Source organism: Ictidomys tridecemlineatus, chromosome 5 (assembly GCF_052094955.1).
Source record: "Ictidomys tridecemlineatus isolate mIctTri1 chromosome 5, mIctTri1.hap1, whole genome shotgun sequence".
Classification (NCBI taxonomy): domain Eukaryota; kingdom Metazoa; phylum Chordata; class Mammalia; order Rodentia; family Sciuridae; genus Ictidomys; species Ictidomys tridecemlineatus.
In genome coordinates this window covers 24,193,265-24,220,677 of record NC_135481.1, presented here as the reverse complement: position 1 = coordinate 24,220,677, position 27,413 = coordinate 24,193,265, and the positions used below count along the sequence as shown (strand labels likewise).

The 27,413-nt window shown below is 33.9% G+C and overlaps 1 protein-coding gene across 2 annotated transcripts in view; it reads right to left on the bottom strand.

Annotated features, from left to right (window-relative positions):
* The window catches only part of Aldh1a2 (aldehyde dehydrogenase 1 family member A2), an 87,392-nt gene that overhangs the window by 26,399 nt on the left and 33,580 nt on the right, over positions 1-27,413 (bottom strand). For both annotated transcript variants that reach the window (XM_005316616.4, XM_078049555.1), the window contains exons 2-7: positions 21,291-21,395; positions 20,980-21,120; positions 18,067-18,196; positions 9,478-9,539; positions 7,030-7,158; positions 6,794-6,907 (exon numbers count right to left, since the gene is read on the bottom strand). In XM_005316616.4, the coding sequence (XP_005316673.1) occupies positions 6,794-6,907; positions 7,030-7,158; positions 9,478-9,539; positions 18,067-18,196; positions 20,980-21,120; positions 21,291-21,395 (681 nt within the window). The remainder of the gene's footprint in view (positions 1-6,793; positions 6,908-7,029; positions 7,159-9,477; positions 9,540-18,066; positions 18,197-20,979; positions 21,121-21,290; positions 21,396-27,413) is intronic.

Genomic DNA, 27,413 nt, shown 5'->3' with positions numbered 1-27,413 from the left:
CTTTACAAATATTTTTGACTTAAGTGTGTGTGTGTGTGTGTGTGTGTGTGTGTGTGTGTGTGTGTGTGTTTGCTCTTCTATTTCATTTTTTGGAAGATTGCCTCAGTGCTTGCTTAGATAAATTGCTTTTGAATTATTTTTCTTTTTAGGTGAAATAGTGTACTATTTAGAATGCAATGCTGGAAGAGAGTTTTTTTTATTTCACTGTGTTTTCTATTTTTTAATCTTTTTAGTCATACATGACAGTAGACTGTATTTTGACATATAATATATACATGGATTATAACTTCCCATTCTTGTGGTTGTACATGATATGAAGTTACAATGGTTGAATATTGGAAGAGAGTTTTGATACCTATTAAGGAACTCACTTAAGATTACTTGCAATGGTTTAAAGTGGGGGTCATTACTTCAACCTGAATTGACTACATTCAAATTCTGTCATAAGATAAAATTTCACTGCTGAAAAAATGTAATGTAGTAATCATTTTTCAGTAGTTGTTCAAGGTGGTGGTGATAGTGGAGGCTGTGTACCCTTTAAAAATCCAGGTTTATGCACACCATCCACAAGCCTATAAGTAAGAGATTTTGGAAATGGATCTAAGATACTATTTTAGGTACTGAGGAGAATGCCAAAAGGACAGATCCCAGAGGAAACGTCCTCATCCAAAATTGCATGTATGACTAGAAACTGCTATCTTCTAAAACTTATAAAATCAACACTAAACTGATAATGCAAATCAGCTCAAAGATTAAAAGAAGTTATTTATGAAATTAAAGCACTTCTTAAATATTTTGTACTAGATAAATCAAGGGCTTTTCTGTATCCAAATGTCCCTAAAATTGTACTCTTAAGACTCTAGTTATATCAACTGAAGTAAACAAAGGTGTAATCCCACTGACTATAATATATCTAATGTGAGATTATGAGCATAGGGTGATCTGATCTACATGAAACCTAGAGAAAGAAAGCCAAAGACAGTATGGGACTGTCATTCTGGAGCCAAGGGAAACAAATAAGGAAAGTCATTTTTGCTAAAAACAAGAACAAAAACAAAAAACGAACAACAACAACAACAACAACAACAAAAAAATTCTAGATCACAGTGAGAACACAGTATGAGTTTGGGAAACTGAAAGCAGTAAGTGAATTTCTGGTAAGGAGACCAAAGCAGAACATGATGGTCTCACTCAGTTGATTATTAGAGACTTAAGCCCACAGAGACTGAAGTGACTAAAATGTGACCAGATGAGTACCAGAGGAAGTGAAGCCCACAAGTCTGCATGGGGGTCCATCTGTGTCTTTGGCTGAATGCTAAGCTGGTAGTGCAGAGGGAGAAGCTCCATGAGACTGAGCAAAGAAAAATATCAGGTAATTTGCTTAATAACTGAGAGTACTCATTGAGGGATAGGAGACATTAAGTTCAGAGATGACAGAGTAGAAAGACCTGTTGAATGCTAGAGGTATTCAATATAAACACTAGAAGGATCTCAATTTACTAATAAAAATAAACCAGTCATAACAAAGCTTGAAAATAAGTCTTGGAAGAGGTAAGCTGGATCTTAAGTAACTTAACTGTGTGTGGGGGGGTGGCGCAGGCAGGGAGCCCACTCTTTAAAGAAAGACAACAGAATCTACATGTTTCACAATGTCCAGTATCCTGCCAAAACTAACAGAAGTGAAAAGAAGTATACCCTGGAAAACTATCAGTCAACAGAAATAGATGCAGAGATGAGAGAGATAATAATATTAACAGAGAAGGACTTTAAAAGAGACATTAGAAATATATTCACAAATTTAAAGGAAAACAAGCATACAGTGAGGAAGGAAAGCTAAGCTATATATACATATATGAACTCACAGTTTCCAGAGCTTAAAAATGCAACATCTGAAGCACATCAAGCATATCAGAAGATAAATGAGCTTTATGACGACAAGCTATCTAGACTGAAGCACAAAGAGGAGAAAAGATGAGAATAAACGAAAAGAGCCTCAGTGACTGACAGGATAATGTCAAGTGATGTAATACATAGGTAATAAGTAGAGGGCAGTAGAAAGAAAAAATACATCTGAAGAAATAAAAGTCTAAATGTTTCTGAATTTGATGAAAACTATAAACTTGAAGGACCAAAAATGTTAATGAACCCCAAACAATTTAGGAAAGAACAAATACAAAGAAACACATCACAATCAAATTGCTGACAACCATTAAAAAGAGATATTCTTACATGCAGTTGGAGGAAAACGAAACATCACACACAACGACTGTGGAGACTCATCAGAACACGGCAAGTCAGAAAAAAACAGAATGACATCTTCAGTGTCTTGAAAGTAAAGTGAAGCAAAACTGTCCAAATAGAATTCCATATCCAGAAAAAAAGTTATTAAAGAACAAAAGACAAATTGAGACATTGTCAGACAAACAAAAACTAAGGGAACTCTTCACTAGTATACCTGCCCTACAAGAAACATTAGAGGCGTTTTTAGATAAATAAATAAATAAGAAAATTATAAAGAAACAATTCTAACCAAATAATAATAATAATAATAAAAATAATGCTACAAGAAGGGAAGGAGGGCCTACCCCAAAACAAAAGAGGGTTGGAATGGCTAATATATTGATACCTGCAAAATAATTTTGTTCTCTCATTTTAAAAAAGTTGTTAAAGATAATTAAATTTTTAAAACAGTAACAGTAGAAATGTATTCAGAGTCACATAATGTGAAAATGAATTAGGGACAAAAACAGAACAAAGAATATGATGAATGAAAGAATACTGCTGTGTGATTATTATATCATATAGAAGAAACAATATAATTAATGACAGACTGTGATTAAGAAGCATACTGTAAACACTAAAGCAATCACTTATAAAACAGGTATAGCTAATAATGTGAATCAGAAAACTAAATTAGTCAATTAATTCAAAAGAGGGTAGAAAAAGGTGAGGGGGGGAAGACCTAGATAGACTGATGAAAACCCAAAACAAGATGGGAGATTTAAACACAACCTTATCAATAATACATTAAATGTTGAATAACAACTACAACAGAGGACATAAGAGAGTACATATCATATTGTTATATTTATATGAAGTTCTGGAATAGTAAAATTAATAAAAATTAATTAATGATTGCCTGGAGCCAAGAGTGTTAGCTGGAAAAAGGCCTGAGTAATCTGTGGTGGTTACATGGATATATATATATTTGGTATTTAAATGGGTGTGTTTTAATGTATGTAACTTATACTTCAGTAAATTTCTTTAAAATGTTAAAAAATCTACAGTGACAAAACAGATCTGAACCCAAGAGCTCTGACCACAAGTACTTACATTTTTACTGACTTGTCATACAACTTCTTGTGAGGCCTGAAAGATGAGATTCCATCTATCTATTCCATCTAACTTTCTACTACATGGTGTTGTAACATTTTTTTAAGGTGCTCAGTTTTTAGATTTAAATATCTTGGAATAAAATATTAAGTGCTTAGAAATTATCAATAAAATCCTAAGACCTATTTAAGACAAATAACTAAAGGGATTCCTACGTAGGAAGTCAATATGGTAAAGATTGTCCTTCCCTCAATTTAATATGAACATATAATACCAATCAAAATTCCAATGAGAGTTCTGGGGAGAAAGGTAAGATGCTTATAAAATCAATTTGAAATTTCATCTGAAAGATTAAAAGGGAAAGAATGGTCAAACGGTTTTGAAAAACAAACAAAAAAGGCGTAATAAGGGGGTATCTTGTCTATCATATGACAACTTCTGAGACTTAGTAATTGGAACAATAGATAAATAAAACTATGAATCATAAAACAGAAACATGTAGACATGTAAATTTATCATATAATGTTATATTGTATTAAAATGAGTTGTAGAATGATACATTCTTTAATAAATTATACTTAAATAATTGAACACTAGTTTTTTTGTGTGTTAAAAAACTAAATTAGGCCCCTACCTGTCACTATACAGGAAAATAAATTCCAGCAAGAAAAAAGATTTAAACAAAACAAAACCATAAAAATACTGAAAGAAAACGGGAAGAACCAATCTGTATAAACTTGAAGGGGTTTCTCCAAAGGGACAGAAAACTCAGAGGCTGTTATGGAAAAGAATAAGACATAACTATACACAAATTTAAAACTGTGCATGGCAAATAACTCTTTAAAATGTTAAAATCCAAAAGCAAACTGTTAATAATATTTACAAATTATAAAACAAACTTAAGATTAACATACTTGACATATAAAGAGATCCTATAAATGAAACCAAAACTTTAATGCCTTCTTGGTAAGCAAATTAAAATATAAATATCCTTTTATTTTGCAATTACATTTCCAGAAACATCCAATGTACTATCTCTCTCTCTCTCTCTCTCTCTCTCTCTCTCTCTCTCTCTCTCACACACACACACACACACACACAAAATCTCTTTTGTATCTCCAAAGGCTTTTATTTCAATAGTTTGTATAATAAGAACAAAAGTGGAAAAAAAAGTTGTTGGTGTGCACATTAACAGAGGATTAAATACTAAATAATATTGATGTAAGAGTATGCCATGTAGCTATTAAAAAGAAAGAATATCTTTTGGTACTGGTACAACATGGTATCTGTATATCATACTCTTATTTTTATTATAAAGTTTTATTAAAAAATTACACCGAAGTGTCTTACCTGACTCTATTATGACCACTGTTCAATTAACAGAAAAAAAGATTAAAGCAAGAAAAGATACCTTAAGTATATCATGTACATTTTAAAAATATGTATATCTAATTCTCCAGTCTTTCAATATAAAACCTAGGAAATGATGGGGAATGAGATAGACATTATTACCCTAAGGACATGCATGAAGACACAAATGGTGTGAAAATACTTTGTGTACAATCGGTGACTTAAAAATTGTGTTCTACATGTGTAATATGAAATGAATTGTATTCTACCATTATGTATAACAAATTATAATAAATAAATAATTTAAGAATACAATTAGCCAATAAAGATAGTAAGGAAGGCCCCAGTTCATTATTAATTTTAAATGCAAATTAAAACAATAAATTTACCAATAAAATTGGCAAATATAAACATTAAAAAAGAGACAGATTTTAATTACAGTTCCTCTTGTCCTTTCTGATTAAACCACATCCTTAAAATACTTTGAAGATTTCTGGTTTCAGTTTCTTTAAGTGGAGTAGGGAGTTAAAAACATTTGCCAAGCCATCCAGGCTCACACTCTTATCCAGATTTTTTATTTTCCCCTACTCTTTTATTATTGTCTTTCTTGCCTACTTCTAATTGGTTGCAGCTTGTTTTTGTCATCTCTCCTTAATAAATATTTTTCAAAGCATTAGACTCAGTTCATCAGAAACAATAATTCCCTTTCATACTCTCATTTTGGTTTACATATTTCATTAAATTGAAAAAGTGTTACAAAACAAGTATAACAAAAATTTTGGAGAAACAAGCAAGATTTACTCTTGACAAACATAAAACTAAATAATCTCTAAATGTAAATTAACATTTAGGTCAATTAATTCATCTTTTATGAAATTTTTCATGTATTTAACAAGACTCAATTAAACCACATATCAATTCTCTATTAACTGATATTATCAACTTTCTAGACCTGTACTCTCCAACATGCTAGCCACTAGCCATATGTGGCCATAGAGTTGAGGTGTGTTGCAATGTAAAATACATACCAGATTTCAAAAACTTCATAAGAAAAATAGAATGCAAAATATTGTGTTAATAATTTTCATACCGATTATTTGTTGAAATAATATTTTGGAAATACTGGATTAAATTAAATACGTTGTGAATATTAGTTTCACTTGTTTCTTATAATTTTTTAGGTTACTAGACTTAAGTGACAAATGCTGCCCTTATTCTCTTTCTTTTGGAGAACACTGTTCTGGACTTGTAGACATCCTTTGCAATGATGATAGCAGTATCTGTGAAGTTCAACTTGAGACAATGAATCAGAGTCTCTCTTTGGGCATTTGTTACCTAAATCAAAGACATACTGGAGTAACAATTTATACATCTCCCTAATTACTCATGTGATTCTAACATAAGGGATTTATAAACTTGATCTGCTACCTCTTTTGATATGAGCTATAAAGTAAGAACAGTTTTCACATTTTTAAATGTTTGTAAAAAATTGTAAGTATTTTTTGATTTGTAAAAATTATATGAAATTTAAACTTCAGTTCCTGTAAAGTTTTCCTGGCACACAGTCACACTCATTTGTTAATGTATTATCTATGACTGCTTGGTGCTAGTAATGCATAACTGAGTGGCTGCAACAGAGACCACATTGCCTGAAAAGTGTACAGCACTTACTATCAGACCTTCACTGGAAAAGTTTGCTGATCACTGCTCTGTATCATCCCTTACAGCTCTTAGGGCATAATTATTTGCCAGTTGCAACTACAGGAAATCAAGAGAAGGAAATGCTATGTCTCAATTCTCATCTTTACTAGAGACTAGTTTAGCTTTTCAGCTTCTTAACTTGCTTCTGCCATATGTTCTTGAATCAAAAAAGTGTCCAGAACCACAACTTCTGGGACAATTTTTACACAGACAGTACACAAAAAAGCTCAAAGAATTGTGCATCCAATAGGTAAAAATGTCAATCTTTGCTTTCATAGTCACCCATGTTCTATCTCTGAGATCAATATTACTTCTAAAGGGCTTGGATACTGAGTGCCCAGTGGGTATCCAGCTTACAGGTACCATCTTCAGTGTCATGTTCCTCAGTCCATGGTTCTCAGGGACCTACCTCCGTAGAGCCTGTGAATGCAATCTTGTCTATGCCAATGTGAGAAGCTATTGCTGCCCCAGCTGTTGGCCCATATCCTGGCACAATATTGATGACTCCAGGTGGAAAGCCGGCCTAAGAAAACAGAAGTGGAGGAAATGTGTTTTGTGAAGGTCCACACAACCACATTAGATGGAGCATGCTCTACAGACTCTGTAAAGGGAGTCAAAACCACTCCTGAAGTCAGCTTCCCCTACCTCTTTGATGAGTGCTCCCATGTAGAGTGCGCTGAGAGGCGTTTGCTCTGCTGGCTTAATCACTACTGTATTGCCACAGCACAGAGCTGGAGCAATTTTCCAGGCAAACATTAGCAGGGGGAAGTTCCACTGAAAGGGAAAACTCAAGGTTGATAAATGGAAAAATATTCCTCTACCACTTTGTTTCTAAGCTGTGACTTCTTGGATTTTTCTTAAACTAGTCCTCATCATAAATCTTGTCTCCACAAAGCACAGATGTTTGGATTTTTAAAGACTTCATTAAGAATAGAATAGCAAGGACCTTGAAAATCTCTTTTTTTCTCTCTATACAACAAATTACTTTACTCAGCTACCCACCAAAAGAAATCTCATGATTGAAAGGAAGTTTTTGGTTTTTTACTGCTGTTGTTTCATATGTTCTTAAAATTAGGCCTTGCGGTAGGGAGTGCTATCAATGGTAGAATGTATGCTTAGCATGCATGAGGCCCTGGATTTCATACCCAGCACAATAACAACAACAACAGCAATAGCTTTGTTTCCAATAAGTTCTTGTGTTTGAGACTTTCTCTTGAATATAGGATTTTTACAGCAGGATTTGCACATTAATGTGGAATCTATTCAATATAGAAGCACTAAAAAAGAAAATTTCTAGCCAGACAGGGTGGTGCACACCTGTAATCCCAACAGTTTGGGAGGCTGAGGCAGGAGAATTCCAAGTTCAAAACCAGCCTCAGCAATTTAGCAAGGCCTTCGGCTACTTAGTGAGATCCTGTCTCAAATAAAAAATAAAAATGGGCTGGGGATGTGGCTCAGTGGTTAAGTGTCTCTGGGTTCAATCTCTGGTACTACCTGCCCCCCTGCACCGAAAAAAAAAATTCTAGCGATAAATTAAATTTTTAAGTCAATGGTACTTCAAGATAGCAGTTTTTCTTAAACACATTATCATAAAACACATATGACTACAAAAAATAAAGTATATCTCCTGATGAGTATGCAAAAATTTTCATCTATCTCCTTTCCACAGCAAAATTATCCAATGATAAAAAATATATTCATGGGAGTATATGAATTTGGGGCCTAAAATGGTTGAAACTGATTTTAATAGGACATCTAGTTTGTTTCAACATAAGTTCAGGCATGAGATTCATTACTATCAGGTGTCATTGATAATTTTATTAAGAAAGAAAGCAGAATTCCGAGTTCCCTGGCTGCAGCGTCTGACCACACTGTGTTTCTGCCTGAAGCCTCTCAGCTGCCATCCTTGAAGAATTCTCACTGGCTCTGGCAAGCCTGCAAAAATATACAAGTGTCTTGCCTTCACCAAACACCCAATTTCTTTTCCCCTTAGTTGTTTATAAACTTGGGAGTCCTCCGTGATGTTTTAATTCCATCTACAGTATATAAATCTTGGAGAGCAGTAATTGAGCTGGAGCTGGCTGACAAACAACTCTTGTCCTGTCAGAGAAGCTGTAGCTCTGAGAGCCTGGGGAAGGGCAAGAGGAGCAGGTTTGAATCCTGCAGTGAAGGTGACAGAACCACCCCTGAGCTATCTAAGCAGGAGTCCCCTGGGGTAGGAACCAAAGAACTTCCACCAAACTTCTCATTTTCCCTTCTCAATCTCTAATAAATCTCACAGTTACCCAGAACTTATTGGTCATTTGAACAAATAGCAATCACTCTCCCAAATCTCTGACTCCCAAAATCAAGATTATTTTATTATGTCTTAAATTTGGAGAAGAGAAAACTTGTCTATCTTGTAAGAGTTTAATTGATTCTTCCCTTGAAATCTTGGCCAGAACTATTAGCTAGTATTGTTAAAAGATTCACTGATGTTTTTTATTGTGCCAAGGGTGTGTATGAGAAAGAGAGAGAGAGCAAAGGACAGTGTTTAATGTTCCAATCCAAACACTAAGCACTACATCTATATCCCTTTACAAGACAGACAACAGCCCGGCATGGTTTCAATTATAATCATGACGTTAACTGTACTGCTGTGTCTTCTGTAGCGTCTCCTATCTAGATTCTTGTGAAAAGAGACAGTGGGAAAGAATGGGATTAAAAAACTATATAAATACTATGCCTGGAAACATGGGGAGTCACAGTTCTAAAAAATAAACAAGCAAATATAACAAAGCATTACTTTTCCATAAGCAGAATGGACATCCACAACCAAGGGCAAGTTATTAATACACTGTGCTTTGCTTTGCTTATTTTAATCATGAGAATTCTATGACTTGAGAACTCAACTCCTGGTAACAGAGCCGAAACTCTATTAACCTGTTCAAATAAGCATTTGCAGGGAGGCTGTTGAAGATATGTCAACAACATGAGCTCAGTTTCTTCTTCCCAGTAATGGAAAACACACATCGCTGAGGACCATGTTTTATGTGTCTTTAAAAGAACTGGGTCAAATGAAAATAAATACAAGGTGCGAGGAGATACACTCACTGGGATGATCTGTCCACACACTCCAATGGGTTCGTGTCTTGTAAAGGTAAAATAGTCTCCATCTGAAAGAAATAAGCATGAACATGGTCACTCCCAGCAAATTTAGGTTAGGAAAAATAATGCACAGGGAAAACATTGGTGGCAGCAAAAATAAATAAATAAAATGAAACTGGATAAATTTCCAACTTGACCATACACAAAAGCTGGCAGAAGAGCAATCACTTGGCCTGAGTTACCTATGGCTAAGGCTCCCAGACACACAGAGTTGATGAGAGGACCTCTAAGGTAAATGAAGGACAAACTTATGAAACTAGAAGTCTTGGATGGGGCTGGGAAAGTTGTCAATTATTAAAAACTAAATTTTATAATAAGTATTAAAATAAGACAGGAAACTTATTTGAAAAACTAGAATAACACAAATGTTTAAGTAATTTCTAAGTATTAAAAATATTAAAGAAAATACTATTGGGCATATTTAAAATGTTGGGCAATGGGACAAAGTAAGGAATAAAGTAAGATATATGCCAAGAAGAACTCCATCAATAACTTAAAGCTTCCATCCTTGAACTAGATGTGAAAATGAACCATACGGGTTCAAAGTAAAAGAGCTTGAGAGAAATTTAATAATCTTGTTTTTCTTACAGAAGCAATAAACAATTTGGATAATTAGCCAGAAAGACCAAACCAAATTATTCTTTAAGGAAATGTCATGGCTTTTATCTAAGTAATATTAAAAGCCTTCTTAAACTAACCAAAGAATGGGTCATTTTTAGCATGTGGCTTTCCTTACCAGAACTGGGTAAAGTCTTTGTTTTTCCCCTACTGCCAGCCCTTTGGTCACTTCATTAGAGTTGTTCTCTCTCTCAAAACTGTCCCTCAGGGAAAGTGAAGACACTCAGCTAATATTCAAGACACAACTGTTAGGAATGCAGATGCAGGTGGGGACCGGAGTGTGTGGATTGGGGGACAAGAAAAATCATGAAGGAGACTGTTTATCATTGTCTCACAATACATTTTAATCACTAATATTTATCACACAGACTTGTTTTAACTAAATTCAAAATTATGCATTTTAAGTATTTACATTAAAGTGTTTCTCCCCACCCCTTTTTTCTCCTGGACCTTTGATCTCTATCCTTTCCCAGATTAACTGTTGTTATTGGTGCATCTTTTCAAAGAAACTTTTTCACATACAAGTGAGTATCTTATCCTTTTGTCACTTCTCTCTTCCTTTTTCTAAAATACTAATGGGATTATGTTATTCACCGTATTTTATTTTTTATTTTTCCTATAAAGCTACCACATCTTTTTAATAGCTAAATGCTATTTTATTGTCTGAATAAATAATAATATTACTAAGAATTCTCCTGAGGGACAGAGAGAGTTCAAGCTGTTATATAATGCTGCAAAGCCTATTGTTTTATATATCTTTGTGTATCTGTGAAACTTTTAAAATCAAAGTGTACGTGCATTTTATATATTTTCATAAATATTTGCCAAATTCCCCTTCAAAAAAGTTAAAACAATTTGCAATTTTAACAACATGCTATACTTTCTACTTTTTAACACCAGACTTTTTTAAACACTTTGATGTCAGACAATCTGGTACCTGGGGAAATGACAAATTGTTTTTATTTGTGTTTAATGATCTATGAGTGTGAGCACCTTTCATGTTTACTGGCCATTTTCAATTGTTCCTTCAGCTTAATCTTCATTTGCCATTTTTCTATCGGGGTTTTCATCTTTTTAGTCATTTGAAGAGCTCTACTGATATTAAGGAAATTCGTTCTCTCTCATATTAGGTCAAAGCTTTTCTGCTCATCTTTTGACTTTATTTTATGGATATTACTTTAAATTGAAGAAATGAGGAAGTTGGCAGGTTCAGCAACTGTAGAGAATTTTTAAAAAATGTGTCACCATTTCAACAAAAAGTAGTCAATATGTGGAAACTATCCATAGGATGATAATAAGAAGTCTGAGTAATATTTTTTAAATCTAATTAACTATATCTGCTCTGTATGCAGAGAACTCATGGATCATCTGAAAAGATTCCATTTTTTACAACAGTACAGGTTATTACCTTCTTTCAATTTATGAATCTCTGGAAAGGGTTTTCTGAGGAAAAATAGGCTAAAGATGCTTGAACTCTTCCCTAAAGAGTACTGAGTAGAAAGAATAAAGGAAGGGCTCTAGAACTTCTGAATTCAGTCTGTATCCTCATCTGGACAGCGAAAGATGACACCTTTCATCCTACTTGTAGTTCCTGCCAAACTTGCAAACTATGCTTTCAGGATAGTCCCAGCTGGGGCTGTGGCATACAGAAGTCATTCATAGCTACCATGACCTTGCTGTGAATTCCACTTAACCTTGAGATCAGGGTTACCTGTGGCTAGGCCAGTTCCTCAAAAGCCACCTTGACAATTTTGCCACATCCAAGTATTAACTGCTCTACCACTTGCTTAATAATTTCTATTAAATCAATACAACTTTAAAAAATATGTACATGACTACTTGTTAGCCTCACCTATGAAAAACTATGAAATAACAGGGTTTAAGGGCTAGCAATATTTTTTATAATATTCATATATTCTTAAATCCCAATAATGAAAACTAAAAACCTTGACTAGTTTACTGTATTGAATTACCTGGCATGCTACCAATGCTATATGGTAAGCCTTTCATAATGCCTTTGAAACTTAAACATGCACACAAAACACCTGTGTTGATCTTGTTACATATGATTCTGAATCAACAGCACTGGGGTGATATATGAGTCTGCTTCACTCCATGTGACCAAGTGATGCCAGTGCTGCCAACTACAGACCACACTCCACGTAGGAGACTCAGAGGAATCGAGAGGGAAAGGGCAATCCATAGGTGTCACAGTGACCTGCAGTGGCTTCAGAGTTATCTGAACTCATTTTCATTCACGTACTTTTGGCTCTGATAACTCTATTACTCTATCTGAAAGGAGTTTAAAGTATAGGAGAATATAAACACTGTTTTTAATACTTTCAAAATGTTCAAATAAGAACAAGGCTACATATTTGTATAGAACCTTATAAAATACATTCACAACTTTATTTCAAACTCAAAAATAACTATGAAAAAATAATGCATCTATCATTATAAATATTTTTTATGTGGTGAAGATATGACAGGGAAGTTAAATTCAAAGTGATATAACTGGTTAAGTTGTGGCTCCTAAACTTGGATCAGGGTCTTTGGACTTCAAAGTTCTTTATCCACAAAACATATTAACGACTCGTTTATGAGGAAAGTTGTGTGGATAACCAGAGACTTAGAGTATAATAGAAAAAATAAATACAAATGGGATATAAAACAAAAGAAACCAGTGACACTCTTTTGTAAAGAAGGGTGAGATGATTCTTTGAGAATATGAACATAGGGAACTCACACAGACTCTGGTATATTAAGTTATAAAGGGAACAACACTACAGAGCCACTTCCCCTTGGATGACTGAGTGGGTCCAGGACTGACAGCCTTCTTCCTTCTATCTAGTCTGAGTCAGTTCAAAGGAGACACAGGGTCAATTCTCCCCATCACCATAGATCGTTATGGTTTATATATGAGGTGACCTCAAAAAATTCATGTGTGGGACAATGCAAGAAATTTCAGAGGTGAACTGACTGGGTTATGAGAGCCTGAACCTAAAAAATTCACTTGCATGGATTAACTGGGTGGTAACTGTGAGCAGGCAGGGTTTGGCTAGAGGAAGTGGGCTGCTCACAGTATTCCTTTGCGGTGTATGTTTTGCCCTGTTGAGCGGAGGTTTCCCTCTGCTTCCTGGTGCCATGTTTCCAACTGCTTTCCTCCACCACACTCTTCCACCTGTCAGGCACAGAGCAATGGAGTGGGCCATCTATGGACTAAACCTCTAAAACTCTGATGCCCAAACAAATTTTTCCTCCTCTAAAATTGTTCTTGCCAGGTCTTAAGCATTTATATTAAGACATAACCAGCAAAGACAACTTCTGGGTGTTTCAATAATCAAAGATTAGTTTATAGTTAATGAAGCACATAAAAATCTTAGAATTAAATGCTTCATTATATTACAAATTTGATTGAACTGCGTGGATTAACTTCTACTAAGCATATGTGCACCAAGCTTATAATGGTATAATTCTATTAAGAAAAGTCTCTGACCCTAAAGATGGGTAATATAATAATAATTCTGTATTTATGAAATATTAAGACACTGATCTTATGTTTTTTGATGGGACTTGATTAAATTACACAGGAGCGAGTAATATTTAGTTAATCAGAACAGTTTAATTATTTGGATAATTCTTTAAGGCAAACATTACTCCTTAAGGCAGATATTGTAGCTGCTTGAAAAATAATTTAAACACAATTTTATTCTCATAATATCTATCAATGGTACATTCTATATGTAAACTACAGAAGAGTACGAATGATTAATCAGTCTGTATAGTCCATAAAGTTAGAAAAATACAGAATGTTCCAGAAATTGAGGAGAAATGTATTAGTCATAAACTAATACATTAGTTCCCAATCATAATAGTAAAAGCATTTCAAGAATTGTAGTAAATTACATATAACTAGTAACAATAAAAATGAGTTTATTCAATAGCACAAAAATCTGTAACATAATTTAGTAAATGGAAGGTAATATTCCCATCTCTAAACTTCATACAGAATTACCTTTTGAGGAGCTAGTAAGCCTTTTGGTGATTCAAGTTATTTAAAAATTAGACCAATTACACAAAATTATCCCAACATTTACCTTAGCATACTTCTATGCAAGTTAAGGTGGCATAGATCTTTCTGAACATTTTACAGCTACAGTGACAAACTTATGCCTATAAGACAGTGAAAATTTACATTAGCTTAAAGTGGTACTAAACACTCTTCTCAGCTGTTTGCTGGAAGAGTCAAAGAAGTTAGGTTCCTGAGCCTGTCATGAAGGTATCTTAGTTCCACCAATATGGTCTTAGGAAAAAAGTCAGTTTACTTCTCTGGACTTGGCTTCTCTGTCTATAAAATGAGAAGAGTGGCTTTAGGAATCCCCGAAGTCCTTCACAGCCTTAGTCTTTCAAAGAAACTGAAGCTGACTTCATGATTTCCTGTCATCACCAATTCACCAATTTAGTTCTTCTTCAGTGGGCAGAGAAGACAGTCCCTCACTCTCAGTCTAACTGAACAAGAGTTCAACAAACGCATTCACTGTTAACAGGACTAAATCAGACCAAGAATCTAAGTCACTATCTGTGTGAAATTTTAGCCCATTCTTAGCCCATTCTATCAGGTAAAACTGGAAAAAGACTATTATATTTGACATGGTAGATTTTAACCTTTTATATATGCAAATATATCATAAGGCCATTTTAATGTTAGAATTCAGCTTAAAGTATGGGTTACATTTTCTTACATACCATAAAATCAATAAAATTAATGGCACTCATTACTCAGAAAAATCTAAGATAATATAAGTCCATTAACTTTTATTTCTCCCTCAGTAAACTGATTCTTCCTCCATCACAAGGAGATTGTGAACAGAAGAGCACAAGATTATGATATGGGTTGAAAATAATCAAAATGGGAAAAAATAATAAGTCTTCATCAAGGCTGCTACAAGATTAGATATAATAAATGAGCACAAAAAAGTGCTTAATAAATCATAGCAATGATTATTATTTCTCATTATAATTAGGAGTTGTCATAGTAGAAAGTCTTAGTAAAGCATAGCTTTATGGACAGAGAGAATGGCTCTGTTGGGTACTATTGCAGGAAACAATAGATCACATTATAAAGGGAACAACATCAAGACTCTTGTGAATCAAACTGATATTGCATAATTCTGCAATAGCTTCTTAATTGTGAGCTGTGGGTGGGATGAAACAGAGAGTGGTGGGAGAAGCTTCCAGTTCAAATAAGGAAACAGCTGTCTGGTTAATGGCTCAGAAGTGATAATCCTTTTCTCCTCTTGCCAGTATTCTAGTAGCAGGCTACCCTTCAGGGGGACAAAGCAAGCAGATACCTATTCTCTACAAGATTACCCACTTGCAGTCAAAGTGTTCTTTCTAAAATGTAATTCTGATCCAAGCACTTACCTATTTAAATAATTCAGTGTCTGACTATTGTCTACAGAATAAAACCTGTAGCCCAGTTGACTCAGGTCCATAACCTTACTGTCTTCTATATCTGACTATACTTTTAGACCCACCAGCACACAGTACTCTCCTCCTTTCATGCTTTGCACAGGCCATTACTGCTGCCTGATGCTTCTACTTCCAGCTTCTTTTTAACTTGCCCTCCAGGTATCATCTTGTATACAGCAACTTCTCCAGGAAGCCTTAATAATAGGTGATATATCTCCCCTATGGAGTCTCTTTGAACTTTGTGCTTCTATATCTGAATAGGCCACACTGAACTATAATTGCTTGTCTGCTTGTTTATTTTCCTTACTATTCTATGAACATCTTACTCATCTTTGCACCTTCACTACCTTGCACAGGACTTGAAACACAGTAGGTGCTCAAAATTTTGTTGAATAAAGGAATATATGAACAAATTAGTGAATTAATGAGAGGCTGAAGTTGATGGGTAGTAGAGGAGGTAAAAGAAACAATCATCTTATTACATGGTACAGGACTCCAGCCTCCCTAAATAAGGAGTGAAATAGACAATAACAATTCTTGCCACTGTTTGACTCCTTTAGTATCAGAGGTGCTAAGATGGATGAACTGTGGAGTGTGAGTCAATGTATCCATGTAGCAAAGTAAAGTAGTCTTAGATTTAAATTTTTTTAAAAATTTTTTCAGGTTATTTTTATGGGTGAAAAAAACGTGTTATCATCACTGACACTTTATGAAAGCCTCTTTCGTGCATCTCACAGGCAGGGAGATCCACAACCTTTATTTAATGTTCCAGAATATCTGAAATTCAGAAGGGCTATCTTGAGAAAACTAGGCTCTAGATACAGTTGATTACCATTTTTTTTTGTGTGTATGGGGATTCCATATTTGAGAACTTGTTTACTTGTTAAAATTCACCTGCAACCCACAAATCAGCACTTGCAGCACTTTCAGTTGTTTACAGGTATGTACATGCAAAACAAACAAAAAAATGCAAGGCCAAAGGCACATTCTCAGGTGAAGTTAACGAAGTGACACTGTATTATTGCTTTAGCTCTCATACTATGAAAATGGTGTCTTTTTGTGATCTATTTTGTGCCAACTTCTCACATTTTTTACTTCTTCTTCTTTCCTAAGAGCAAGAAGGCTGTAATGTATCTTAAGGAGAAAATACATGTATTAGAACAGCTTCATTCAGGCTTGGGTTACAGTGCTGCTGGCTGGTTGGCCTTGAATTCAAAATTCATAAATCAATAATATATATTAAATAAAGGGCCTTTCAACAGAAACACATAAAATAAGGTCATATTCTGAATGATTGACAAAATGTTCTGACTAGAACCTACTCCTGTATTTCCCCTAAGAACAGTAGTTCAATATCTGCTATTTCAGTGTCCATGGCAACTTCATAAAACAAACTAAAATGAATGAGAGAATGAAAATGAGGAAAAACTATGTTAATCTAAAAATCGGCAAAGGTTTAAAGACCTTACAAATCATCTCTTCACCCTCCTGCCCTACTAAATTAATCTCCATTAGGCTTACAATAGATTAGGCAGAAAGAGACTTGGGTTTGAATTTCAGACTTGCTGCTTATTGGTCAGGTAAACTTGTTTAAAAAACTAAACCCTGTCTCATTTTCTCACCTGTAAAATGGGCATAATATCTTTCTAAATCCAGCCTGTTTCAAAGGATCACAGAGTCATTAGGTCCTATATGTAAAAGAATATACTTTCAAGTACCATGAAATAAAGTACTTTATTACTCTGTTATAATTCCAAATATAAAATTATTATGTTTTGCAGAGAAACGTATGTAAGGCAATAAAGGCATCATGGTTAAAGTTAATGGTCTTTCTATATACCAGATTTCACTGGGGAAAAAGTGACCAAAAGACAAAATCAAGCTCCTGCTAAATTATGGACACTGAACAAATATCAAAATAAGCATGTGAATAATTATGAGGCCCTCTAACTTAACCTTCCCATGTGATGACCCTCCTGCTTTAGTTCAGTTAGACTCACAAAGCACTGGTGAGTCCTCATATCTCTTTCAGTACACCCTTTTTCTTCTCCCATCCAGTAGTGAAAATGAATTCTCTGGTGAAGTAAGAGCTAGGGCTCTAATGTCAAAATTTCAGCTGTAAAATTCATTTGCTCATGAAGTAGGAAAGCTATTGAACTTCTTTAAGCTTCTGTTTCCTCCTCTGTAAACTAAGGATGCTGATGATTGTGGTTTGCTCTTACAATTGTTGTGGATTTTCCCTACACTTATGTGTAGACTATCCATATAAAGAAAGAGGGACACTGTCAAAATTATTGACAGAATTATTTGGCTCTCTGCTTAGTTCTAGCTACTAGAAGTGACTCATATCTGTATTATATGTGGCTGCTGTTTTGTCTGATGATGAAAGTTGTTTCTGTTGGAGCCTCACATTTCCATTTTCAACATACTCAGATTTTCACATACCTACAGGAATGGTCATTCCGTGAATTTTATCTGCCCAGCCTGCATAATACCGAAGGGTTTTGATGACACCCTGCAAATCCACATAAAAAGCTTGCAGGAATGGTTTGCCACCATTTAGAGATTCCATAGTCTGTAGGAAAACAAATGAAGAGAAATTAAGTCCCTAGAACTTTCCAACGACATACTAAACTGTTTCTGGAACAAAAGGAAATAAAAGAGAAAGGATGCCAATGAATATAAATGTCAATGTATACCTGTTCAACTCTGGGCTTTCTAATACAGAAATTTCTAGTATTACAAGTCTTGTTGGTTGAATTTCTAGTAAACACCACAAAGAGTACATGTATGTATGTTCTTATATCTTTGTGTTTTCAGTAACCCCTATTCAAATACATAAATGCAAATTTTTATGATGATAATGAAATGTTCTGCTTATTTAACTAGCTTCTGTTATATTAATGATCAGAGTTGAATGGGGATTTTTTGGAGTCTACAGTAGTAATCTGAGTCCATAAAGAGAAACGGGGTCATGGGGTTTTCATGCAATTGATGAGAATATAAAACGTTCTCCACAGTTGCCAAGACCCCTGCTGAGAAATGGAATATTCACAGAGCACAGCAAGTTTATTTATTACCATCAAATAAACAAGATCTCCTCTAGGGAAACTCAGACTTTAACAACTTAAAGGCTGGTTTTTTTGTAAACATTTGTGTTAACAACTATTATCTATTAAGAGTAAAGTGTCTGGTCCATTTAATAAAAATAGCAATATTAAACAGCTTTATATTATTATAAACATTATTATTTTAATAACATATTCTTAAACTGATTAAGTCCGTAACAAAAACAACAACAAATTAACACAATGGAATAAAGTTATTTTGAGTTGAGATATACTAAAGGTATTATAAGTTTAAAAATGAAGTAAACAAAAATATACATTTACAATTTCATGCTTTTCTCTATAAGGACATTTTATAACACATACTGGTATAAAATTATTTGATTACTGACAAAACTAAAAGTGAAATACTCTTCATTCAATAAAATGAAAATACTATTTAGTGCATTTTATCTATTTACTATGTGTACAAGATTAAACTAATTTAAAAATATCATGTTATTTATCACTATGTTCCTGCTCACCTTTATTAAAGAGAACCAAATTATTTCCCAGCACTTTTAGAACATTTATATGTTCTTATGGTGTGTATTACATTCTCCATCTAGTTAACACAGAGTCACGATCTACACAGTTTAGAGTGAGGCAGAGTCAATAATCAGAATCTGAGCCACCTAAATGGTCCCTGTGAGCTTCGGACACGAGAGTCATCTAAGAATTGCCAGCCCTATGTTACCCTCAATTGTGTTTACTTCAGATGCAGTGTTAACTTCTATTTCTCTGGTTAGGAGCTCCCTTTTGCTTCAGAGGCTATCTCTCACAAAAATTACTTCTCCCACAGCTTGGGAGGATTTACAAGCAGAAATCTCATTTAAGTGTGGTGGGAAAAGAGATTTGGTCTCAGTGAGAGAAGTGGCAGGAAAAGGGAGTTTCAAAATATGAAAATGTAACTGTAGAAATAAACTATATCATCTTTAGTACATGCTGTCAATCCAATGTTGTAAATATTACATATATGCAACTCAGACAAACATTTATTGGCCATTTATGTACCCTCATTTACCATTTATACACCAGGAACTCTGCAAGGAATACAAAGAAATAAATTATAATTTTGATTCTTAAGGAACTCAAAATCCAGTGAAAAGACAAATATATACATCAGTATTTTCCGAGGGTTCCAAAGAACTCAGTTTTACACAGCATTGGTAAGTTAGCCAGAAAATGTGTGTTGAGACTCAAATTTCAGAAGTACTTAGTGGGTCTTTTCAGAGCACTGAACATGCTCAGTGTCTTGTGAATATCCAGGAAACAGCTTCTTCACCATGGATCATCTTTCTTATAAAATGAATAAACAATGTTGAATATTTTAATAGACAAATAAATGTTACATAGCCATAGTCCAAAACCATCTCCAAAAAGGAATAATTTTTGTTGCAATACTCTGAAGAGATCCCTGAGAGTAAAGGAAAGGGCCATTTAGGAGAGACACATAGGAAGGGTATTAAAGCTTCCCTCCCAAGACACAAGTCCCAACAGCAATCTGTTTTCCCAAGCCAAGGGAAGGATATGGTACTATGGCTTGAAGGCCCTGGACAAGGAGTCCCTAAATATTAATTGATCAACTGTGGGCCATTCAGGGGGAGATCCCTGGCATTTTGTGTACACATTCCTTAGTGTTTCCAGATTCCAAAAGGTTTGTGTTTTCTAAGTTAACTTTTATTTTTAAGAAAATAGCAGCAACAAAACCCACCAGGGAAAAAGCAGCTTTTTATGTGAGGAAAATGATTATTCTAGTGAACAAAAGCTGCTGTGCCCTACTGTCTCTCCTTTCTCTTGGCTCTAGAAAAATGGAATGGAAAATGGAGCAGAAAGTATGAGAGGTCCTCTGCTTTTGAAGGATTCTCTAGTCAAGGGGGGTTACTGTTAAATGGGTAAAAACTAGTTCTGATTTTCCAAAGAATCATTTGGTATTGGTCTTCTGCAAACAGCCTGGTGACTCTCCTACTGCTTTATGCTTTTTGCTTTGTTTATCAGGGATTGGGAGATGTGGAAAAGGAAGATCCTTACTAGTCATAGAATGCTGTTTTTCTTGAAAATGCAGTGAGAAGAGACACTCAGCTGATCCTCCACCTCCCCACCTGATCCCCAAACTTGAATATGTCTAAGCCCTCCCTGGGTTTCCCCCGATGTCTCCTTTACAGCATAATTTCAGAAAAACTAAGGAACACAAATTCCAGTGGGATGGTAAATATGGGGTAAAGACTTCCTGTTTTCTTAGATTACTTACTGCAAGAAATGCCCTGTCCCGTTCCACCAAGTCTGCAAGCTTGTCCAACAGACGTCCTCTTTCTGAAGCATCCATCCTTCTCCACACAGAACCGAGAGAGAATGCCAGGCGGGCTGCCTGCACTGCTTTGTCTATATCTGCCTGTTAGAGAGGAAGGGGCACAGCTGAAGAGAAAAATATTCCAAATAAAAGATAAACCATCATCGCTCATGGAAAAAGTGATTCCTGATGCATCTGGACAGGATATGCTTACTACTCTGTCTTTTGACAGTGGCTACTGCATAGGGAATCTTTTTTTAAGAAAGACATACCTTATCTGCTTCTTGAACTTCACATATTTGTTCTCCTGTGGCTGGATTATAGACAGGGAACACTCTTCCACTCTCTGAGTTCTGCCACTCATTGTTAATAAAGATCTAAAAGAGGAGACACAGAATGAGATTTGTGACATGGGTGATCAGAAATCAGGTAATGACCAAGAAGTATGGAAATACCATGGCAATAATACTAGTTCTATACTCTTGTTGGTGTATAGTAGAAGTGTGGAATTTGAAGTGCTACAAGACACCCTAAACAGTATCCAATCTAGCCCCACCCCTAATTCAGGAATTTCTTCTATGATATTTTTGCTTCAATATCATCCAAAGACTAAATACATTTCTTACCTTTAGAGAACATGTCCACTAATGAGAGACAAATAGGCTTAAGGAAGGCAAGAGTCCCATGTACACATAAACCACACATTAAGAGGTTAAGAAAATAGTCATTAATAGTCCAAGCTCTGTAGATCAAAGCAACAGTTATTGTGCCTTAGATCCCAGTTTCTCTGTCAGAAGGCAGTGACTTTTAAGGAAACCTGAATGGTGCTGTAATAAGAATGCACGTAATGCTTGGATCTTGAAGTGAGCAGTGACTCTGGCCAAACTAACTACTGAGTTAAACAAATTACACATATAAACCCAAGTGGGATTTCTTTCTCTTCAAGTGTAGGCTACATGGGTTAGCAAATGAAAAGGAGTATAACTTTCAAATAGGTCTCTCTCAGATTTCTCAAGAAGAGTGATTTTCTTATTTATGAAATGGAGATTCATATTCATAAATATTCAATGGTAAAGAGGTTAATGATTTAGGAATTTACTTGAGCCAATTTCTCATAAAAATTTAACAAATGCATTAAAGTACAAGGGAAAAGTTGGGCAAAGAAATTTTTAAAGATTTTTGTTGATTCTGAGAGAAATCTAAACTAATATTTTTGGACTATGAAAACACAACATCTAAAGATATTTTACTTAATAAAAGTTATACCACCAAAATGAAAATTTCTAAACTTATGAACCAGTCAGCCAACTAATTTAGGACAAACAAAATGACAATTTGAATTATTATTGACTGCCAATTTTCTTTTTGATTTTACTAATCACAAATGAGGCTTAATAAGCATAAATCTACACTTCTAAATACCAAATTATAGAAAACATCCCAAGGTTTTCTTTTCGCATTTTCCCCTCAATTTGATACAACAATGAGCCTATGTGGAAGGAGGTACTAAAGTTTTCTTTTTCTAAAGGTTTTTTAAGATAAAAGAAAATAAAATAACTTAAATTTGCATAGTACTTAATACAAACATATTGAGCACAAATACAATGGCCTTGTCATTGTGTAACATTTTATAGTTTATACAGATTATAAACATGCTTAATATGACACCTTCATTTACTCAATAGATACTCAGGTATTTCTAGACAAAGGAAAGGCAAAGATAATTAAGATAGTTTCAGTCCTCCCAGGTCTTACATTCTTTACTATTTCATTAAATAGAGTTCTGTGTATCTCAGGATATAATGGTTAATTTTCCTAGTATGCAAAATGTTAAGATTTCTTCACTGTTATTATTTTTGGTAGATCCAACCACATCATACTAAAAAAAAAACTGTGCTGACAACATTGTTAGTACAGATAATAAATATGCCCACTTGAACATTTTCAACTTCTCTGGGCAATTTAAAAAAATTTTTAGTTCTGTCATTTTTCTATGACCAGGCCTCCATGGAGAAAGGTTTATTTCAAGGAAGTTAGCAGGGAAAAGTACAAAATTAGGCCTGAACACTATGATCCATGAAATTGAGTTAATGACCAAAAGTATATGGGGACATAATAAAAGGAAACAGGAATCAATATGAAGAGGTTCTCCAATGGCTAACACTAAGATAATTTAAGCCAAAATAAATAATTATAGCAATGGATGCTTACCCATAGAATAACAAGGTGTCTGAGTTCATAATGATATAATTTTTAAATGTATAACTAAACAAATAGGGATAAGAAATAGCTCTTCATAGTAAATCTCCACTTAACAGATATGAAAGAATAATGGAATTTAATGTTCACCATTTGTCAAACACCACAATAATAATTGCTATAGGCAAAAATCATCAGTGGATGGCAAAATTAGTGGGAAAAAGTATAATGAAAAACTGGATGTTCATGTAATATCTTAAATAATTTCCCTCAAGATATTCACTAATCACAAATGAAAAAACATAGTAACTTTACATTAGAAAAATTTGGCCGACATCACCTTAATCAAGTGATCAAAGTTGACATCATTAATAATAAGAAAAATTGACATCATGTGCTCCTGATATGATACACCAAGAAAGACATCCATCACTTCTGTGGTATTCTTACACAAAAGGCATAACTCATTTTAATCAAGAGGAAACATCAGTCAAATCCAAATTAAAGTATATCCTACAAAATAACTGGCCCATATTCTAAAAGTGCCAAGGTCATGAAAGATAACCTTTTAAAACTGTTCCAAATTAAAGGATGTTTGTGAGACATAAACCATGTAGCCTTGTATTAGCTCCTGGACCAGAAAAAAATAAAAGATATTATTGAGACAATTGGTAAAATTTGAATAAGGTCTTTAGGTTAGAGAATAATATTGTACCAATGTTACTTCCTGATTTTTATGTCATACTATAGTTATATAAGGGCACTGGGGTGAAAAGTATTTGAGATTTCTTTGTTCTATTTTTTGCAATTTTTTTGTGAATCTTAAATTATTTCAAAATGAAAGTAAAAATAAGAATTTATAAAAACTAGTGTCATCTTTTTACGTCTTTCACACAATAAAGGCCCCAAACAAATTTGTTAAATGAAAAAATGAGGATCAGTACTTTTTTGCTGTACAAAAATTCTTTTACACGGATTTGTGTAAAATGAAATAAACAGTTCAAGATCTACCTTAAAATATAGCCCAATGCTGTCAAATCATTCATTTAAAAATTTACCTATTATTTCAACTTAAAGGCTTAGTAAAATCAGTATGAAAAATGAAAAATCTGCTTTTCAGCTTGTCGAACTTCAGAAAAGGCATAAGAAAAAACATGGACTTTTCTACTCTAGAGCTCTTTGAAAGTACATAAGACTTGTGACCCTAGGTCGGACTGTTGGTCAGTTTCTTCATTTGTAAAATATACAAATATTCACTTATAATATTGTATGATTTTGTAATGCTATAATTGAGAGCAAAAGAAACATGGCTCATGAAAGAAGGTACCTGTCTACTCTAGATTTCTGAGAGGATAGAACAAATTAGCCCATAAACCTAACTTTCTTTCCATGGTTGTGAAGAACTGTCCATTGACATTTTATGGGTTGTTGTCGGTATTAAAAGACATAATGGATGTGGTAGGCACTTAATGTTAACTGGAATGGAATGTCTGCTGGGAGAGGACATGAATCACTGTCTAACATCTTTCCTGATAAGATTAGAAATTCAATACCTCCTGGGCCAAGATAAAATCTGAAACACTGAAGAATGAAGACTACATTTGGGTAACAAATATTTCTTAAATTATGTTGTATTTAATATATACAAAAGGATGTATGTAACATAAATGTTAAGATTCATCATATTAAAACCCCATGAGCACACTATTCAAGTTAGTAGCATAACTGTAGTTACTTGTGTATTCCTCCTGATGCTTTCTTCCAGCTTGATCTACACTGCTACTTGAGGTACCCACTAGACTGGATTCTTCATTTATTTATTCTTCAATATTTCCTTTTTCTTGCCCAAATGTACTAATTATTAGGAGCAGTTTTCACAGGTACCTACTTTATCAATCTTGTAAAATATACTGTTCAGTCATCTTGATTTTTTAATATTTTATCTGTTTGTTCTATGATAATTGAAAGCTATATTGGAATTTCTCATTTTGGTTTGGTAGATTTGTCAGCATAAACCTTAGCTCCATTGTTTTATCTTTATAAAAGTCAAGCAATTTTATTAAGGAATATGTTTGTAACTATTAGATTTTTCTGGTAAACTATTTATCCATATAATATTACCCTCTTTATTACAGCCTATTTTGTTTAATATAGACTGAACACTCTTAATCTGAAAATTCAAAGTCTAAAATGTTTGGAAATCTAAAACTTACCGAATGCTGACATAAATGCTCAAAAAGTTTCACATTCTAGAGCATTTCAGATTTCAGATTTTTGGATTAGAAAAATCAACTAGTAAAGTTTATAAAATATTTCAAAATCTCAAAAACTCTGAAATCTGCAAAAAGGAATACCTGCATTAGCTATTAACCTGTATTAGCTTTAGCTATCTAAGTTTTTCCTAAGCCTCATGTATCATTCCCCATCCTTTTGCTCTCAACTGTGTCTTTACTATTTTGATGTAAATAATGCAGCCTTAGATTGTATTTTATTAATAACAAAAAATGTCTGTTAACTAGTGAGTTTAACACATTTGCATTTATTATGATTATGATATGTGTTATTTTTGGAAATGATGCTTTGTGCCCTGCCTCATTTTACTTTCTATTTTCTCCTTTCTTTCTTCTTTTAGTTAAGGTAGGTTGTTGGTGTTTATTTTGTAATTTAATTATTCCCTTGGAAGTTGTATACTGTTAATATTCTTTAAATGTTTTTCCATAGTATTTTATCATACATGTTTAACAACCTGAAGTCTAAAGGTAATCAATAACTTAACTCTGATCCCAAACAACACAATGGCCTCAGAACACAAAATCCAATCACTCTTCTCCGAGAAATTTGTTTGTACTAAAGTTTTATTTTATATATAAAATGACTTCTTATTTTAAAAAAGGTTTTTAAATTTTTATTCAGATTAATCCTTAGAATCTCATTTGATAATTTGGGGTAATGTATCAATTCTTGTTTTTCTGACCATGTATTTAATTGCACCCTCATTCTCAAAAGATATTCCAGATAAGTTACATAGTTTTAGGTAGTCAGTAATTTTTTCACAGCACTTTATAGCTATGATTCCAATATTTTCTATCTTGCAGTGATGCTTATAATAAATCTGCCAGAAGCTTCTAATCATTTATTTGTTGATGACTTAGTGATTTGCTTTTCTATCTTTTGCTTTTCAGGTTTTGCCTTTTTCTTTGGTATTCTTAAATTTCATCATAGTATGTCTAATAATTATGTTTCTATTTATCTTGATATCTATTCACTATGCTTACAGTCTATATGAATTTTTTTCTAAATTCTGGAATATTCTTAATCTTTATTTTTTTAAATAAAATTCTATTCTCTTCCTCAAGAACTCCAATCATTACACTTATGTCAATGCTTAATGTCTTTTTACCACTCATATTTTCTATTTCCTTTTCTCTCTGCGCTGCAGTCAAATAATTTCTTCCAGTTCACTAATTCTCACACCTGGATCTAAAATGTTTATATTCTTATTTCTAAAACTTATGCCAAGCCATTTCTTTTGGCATTTAAAATTAATACACTTTAATTTTTAGAAAAGTTTTAAATTTATAGGAAACTGAACAGATAGTATAGAGTTCCCACGTATCTTGTTCTCTCTCTCCATCGTTATTCTCTATGATTAATATCTTACATTAGAGTTGTACAGTTATACCAGGCTTCACTCTTTGTGTTGCAGCATAATATAGAGTCGCTTTGCTGTCTTAAAAATCCTGTCCTCCACCTACTCAACCCTCCACCCTTCTCCTAAACTCCTGACAAAAACTCATAGTCTTGCCTTTTCCAGAGTGTCAATTAGTTGTAATCATGGAATAGATTATTGCCTCCATTAATGCCTCTTCAGACTGGCTTCTTTCATCTAGCCATACACTTAAATTTCATCCATGTCTTCCTATGGCTTGATAGCTCATTTTTAAAATACTTCATAATATTCTATTATATGGATGTAACACAGTTTGTTTATTCACCTTTTAAAGGACAACCTTGATTAATCTAGTTTGCTTTCAGTCTGGAGTAAATATGAATAAAGCTGCTATTTAATAGTGATTTGCAAGTTTTTGTATGGACATAAGTTTTCAACTTATTTGGGTAAAATGCCTGGGAGAGTAACTGCTGGATCATACATTAATACTATTCTTAGCTCTGTCCAAAATTGCCCAATTGTCTTC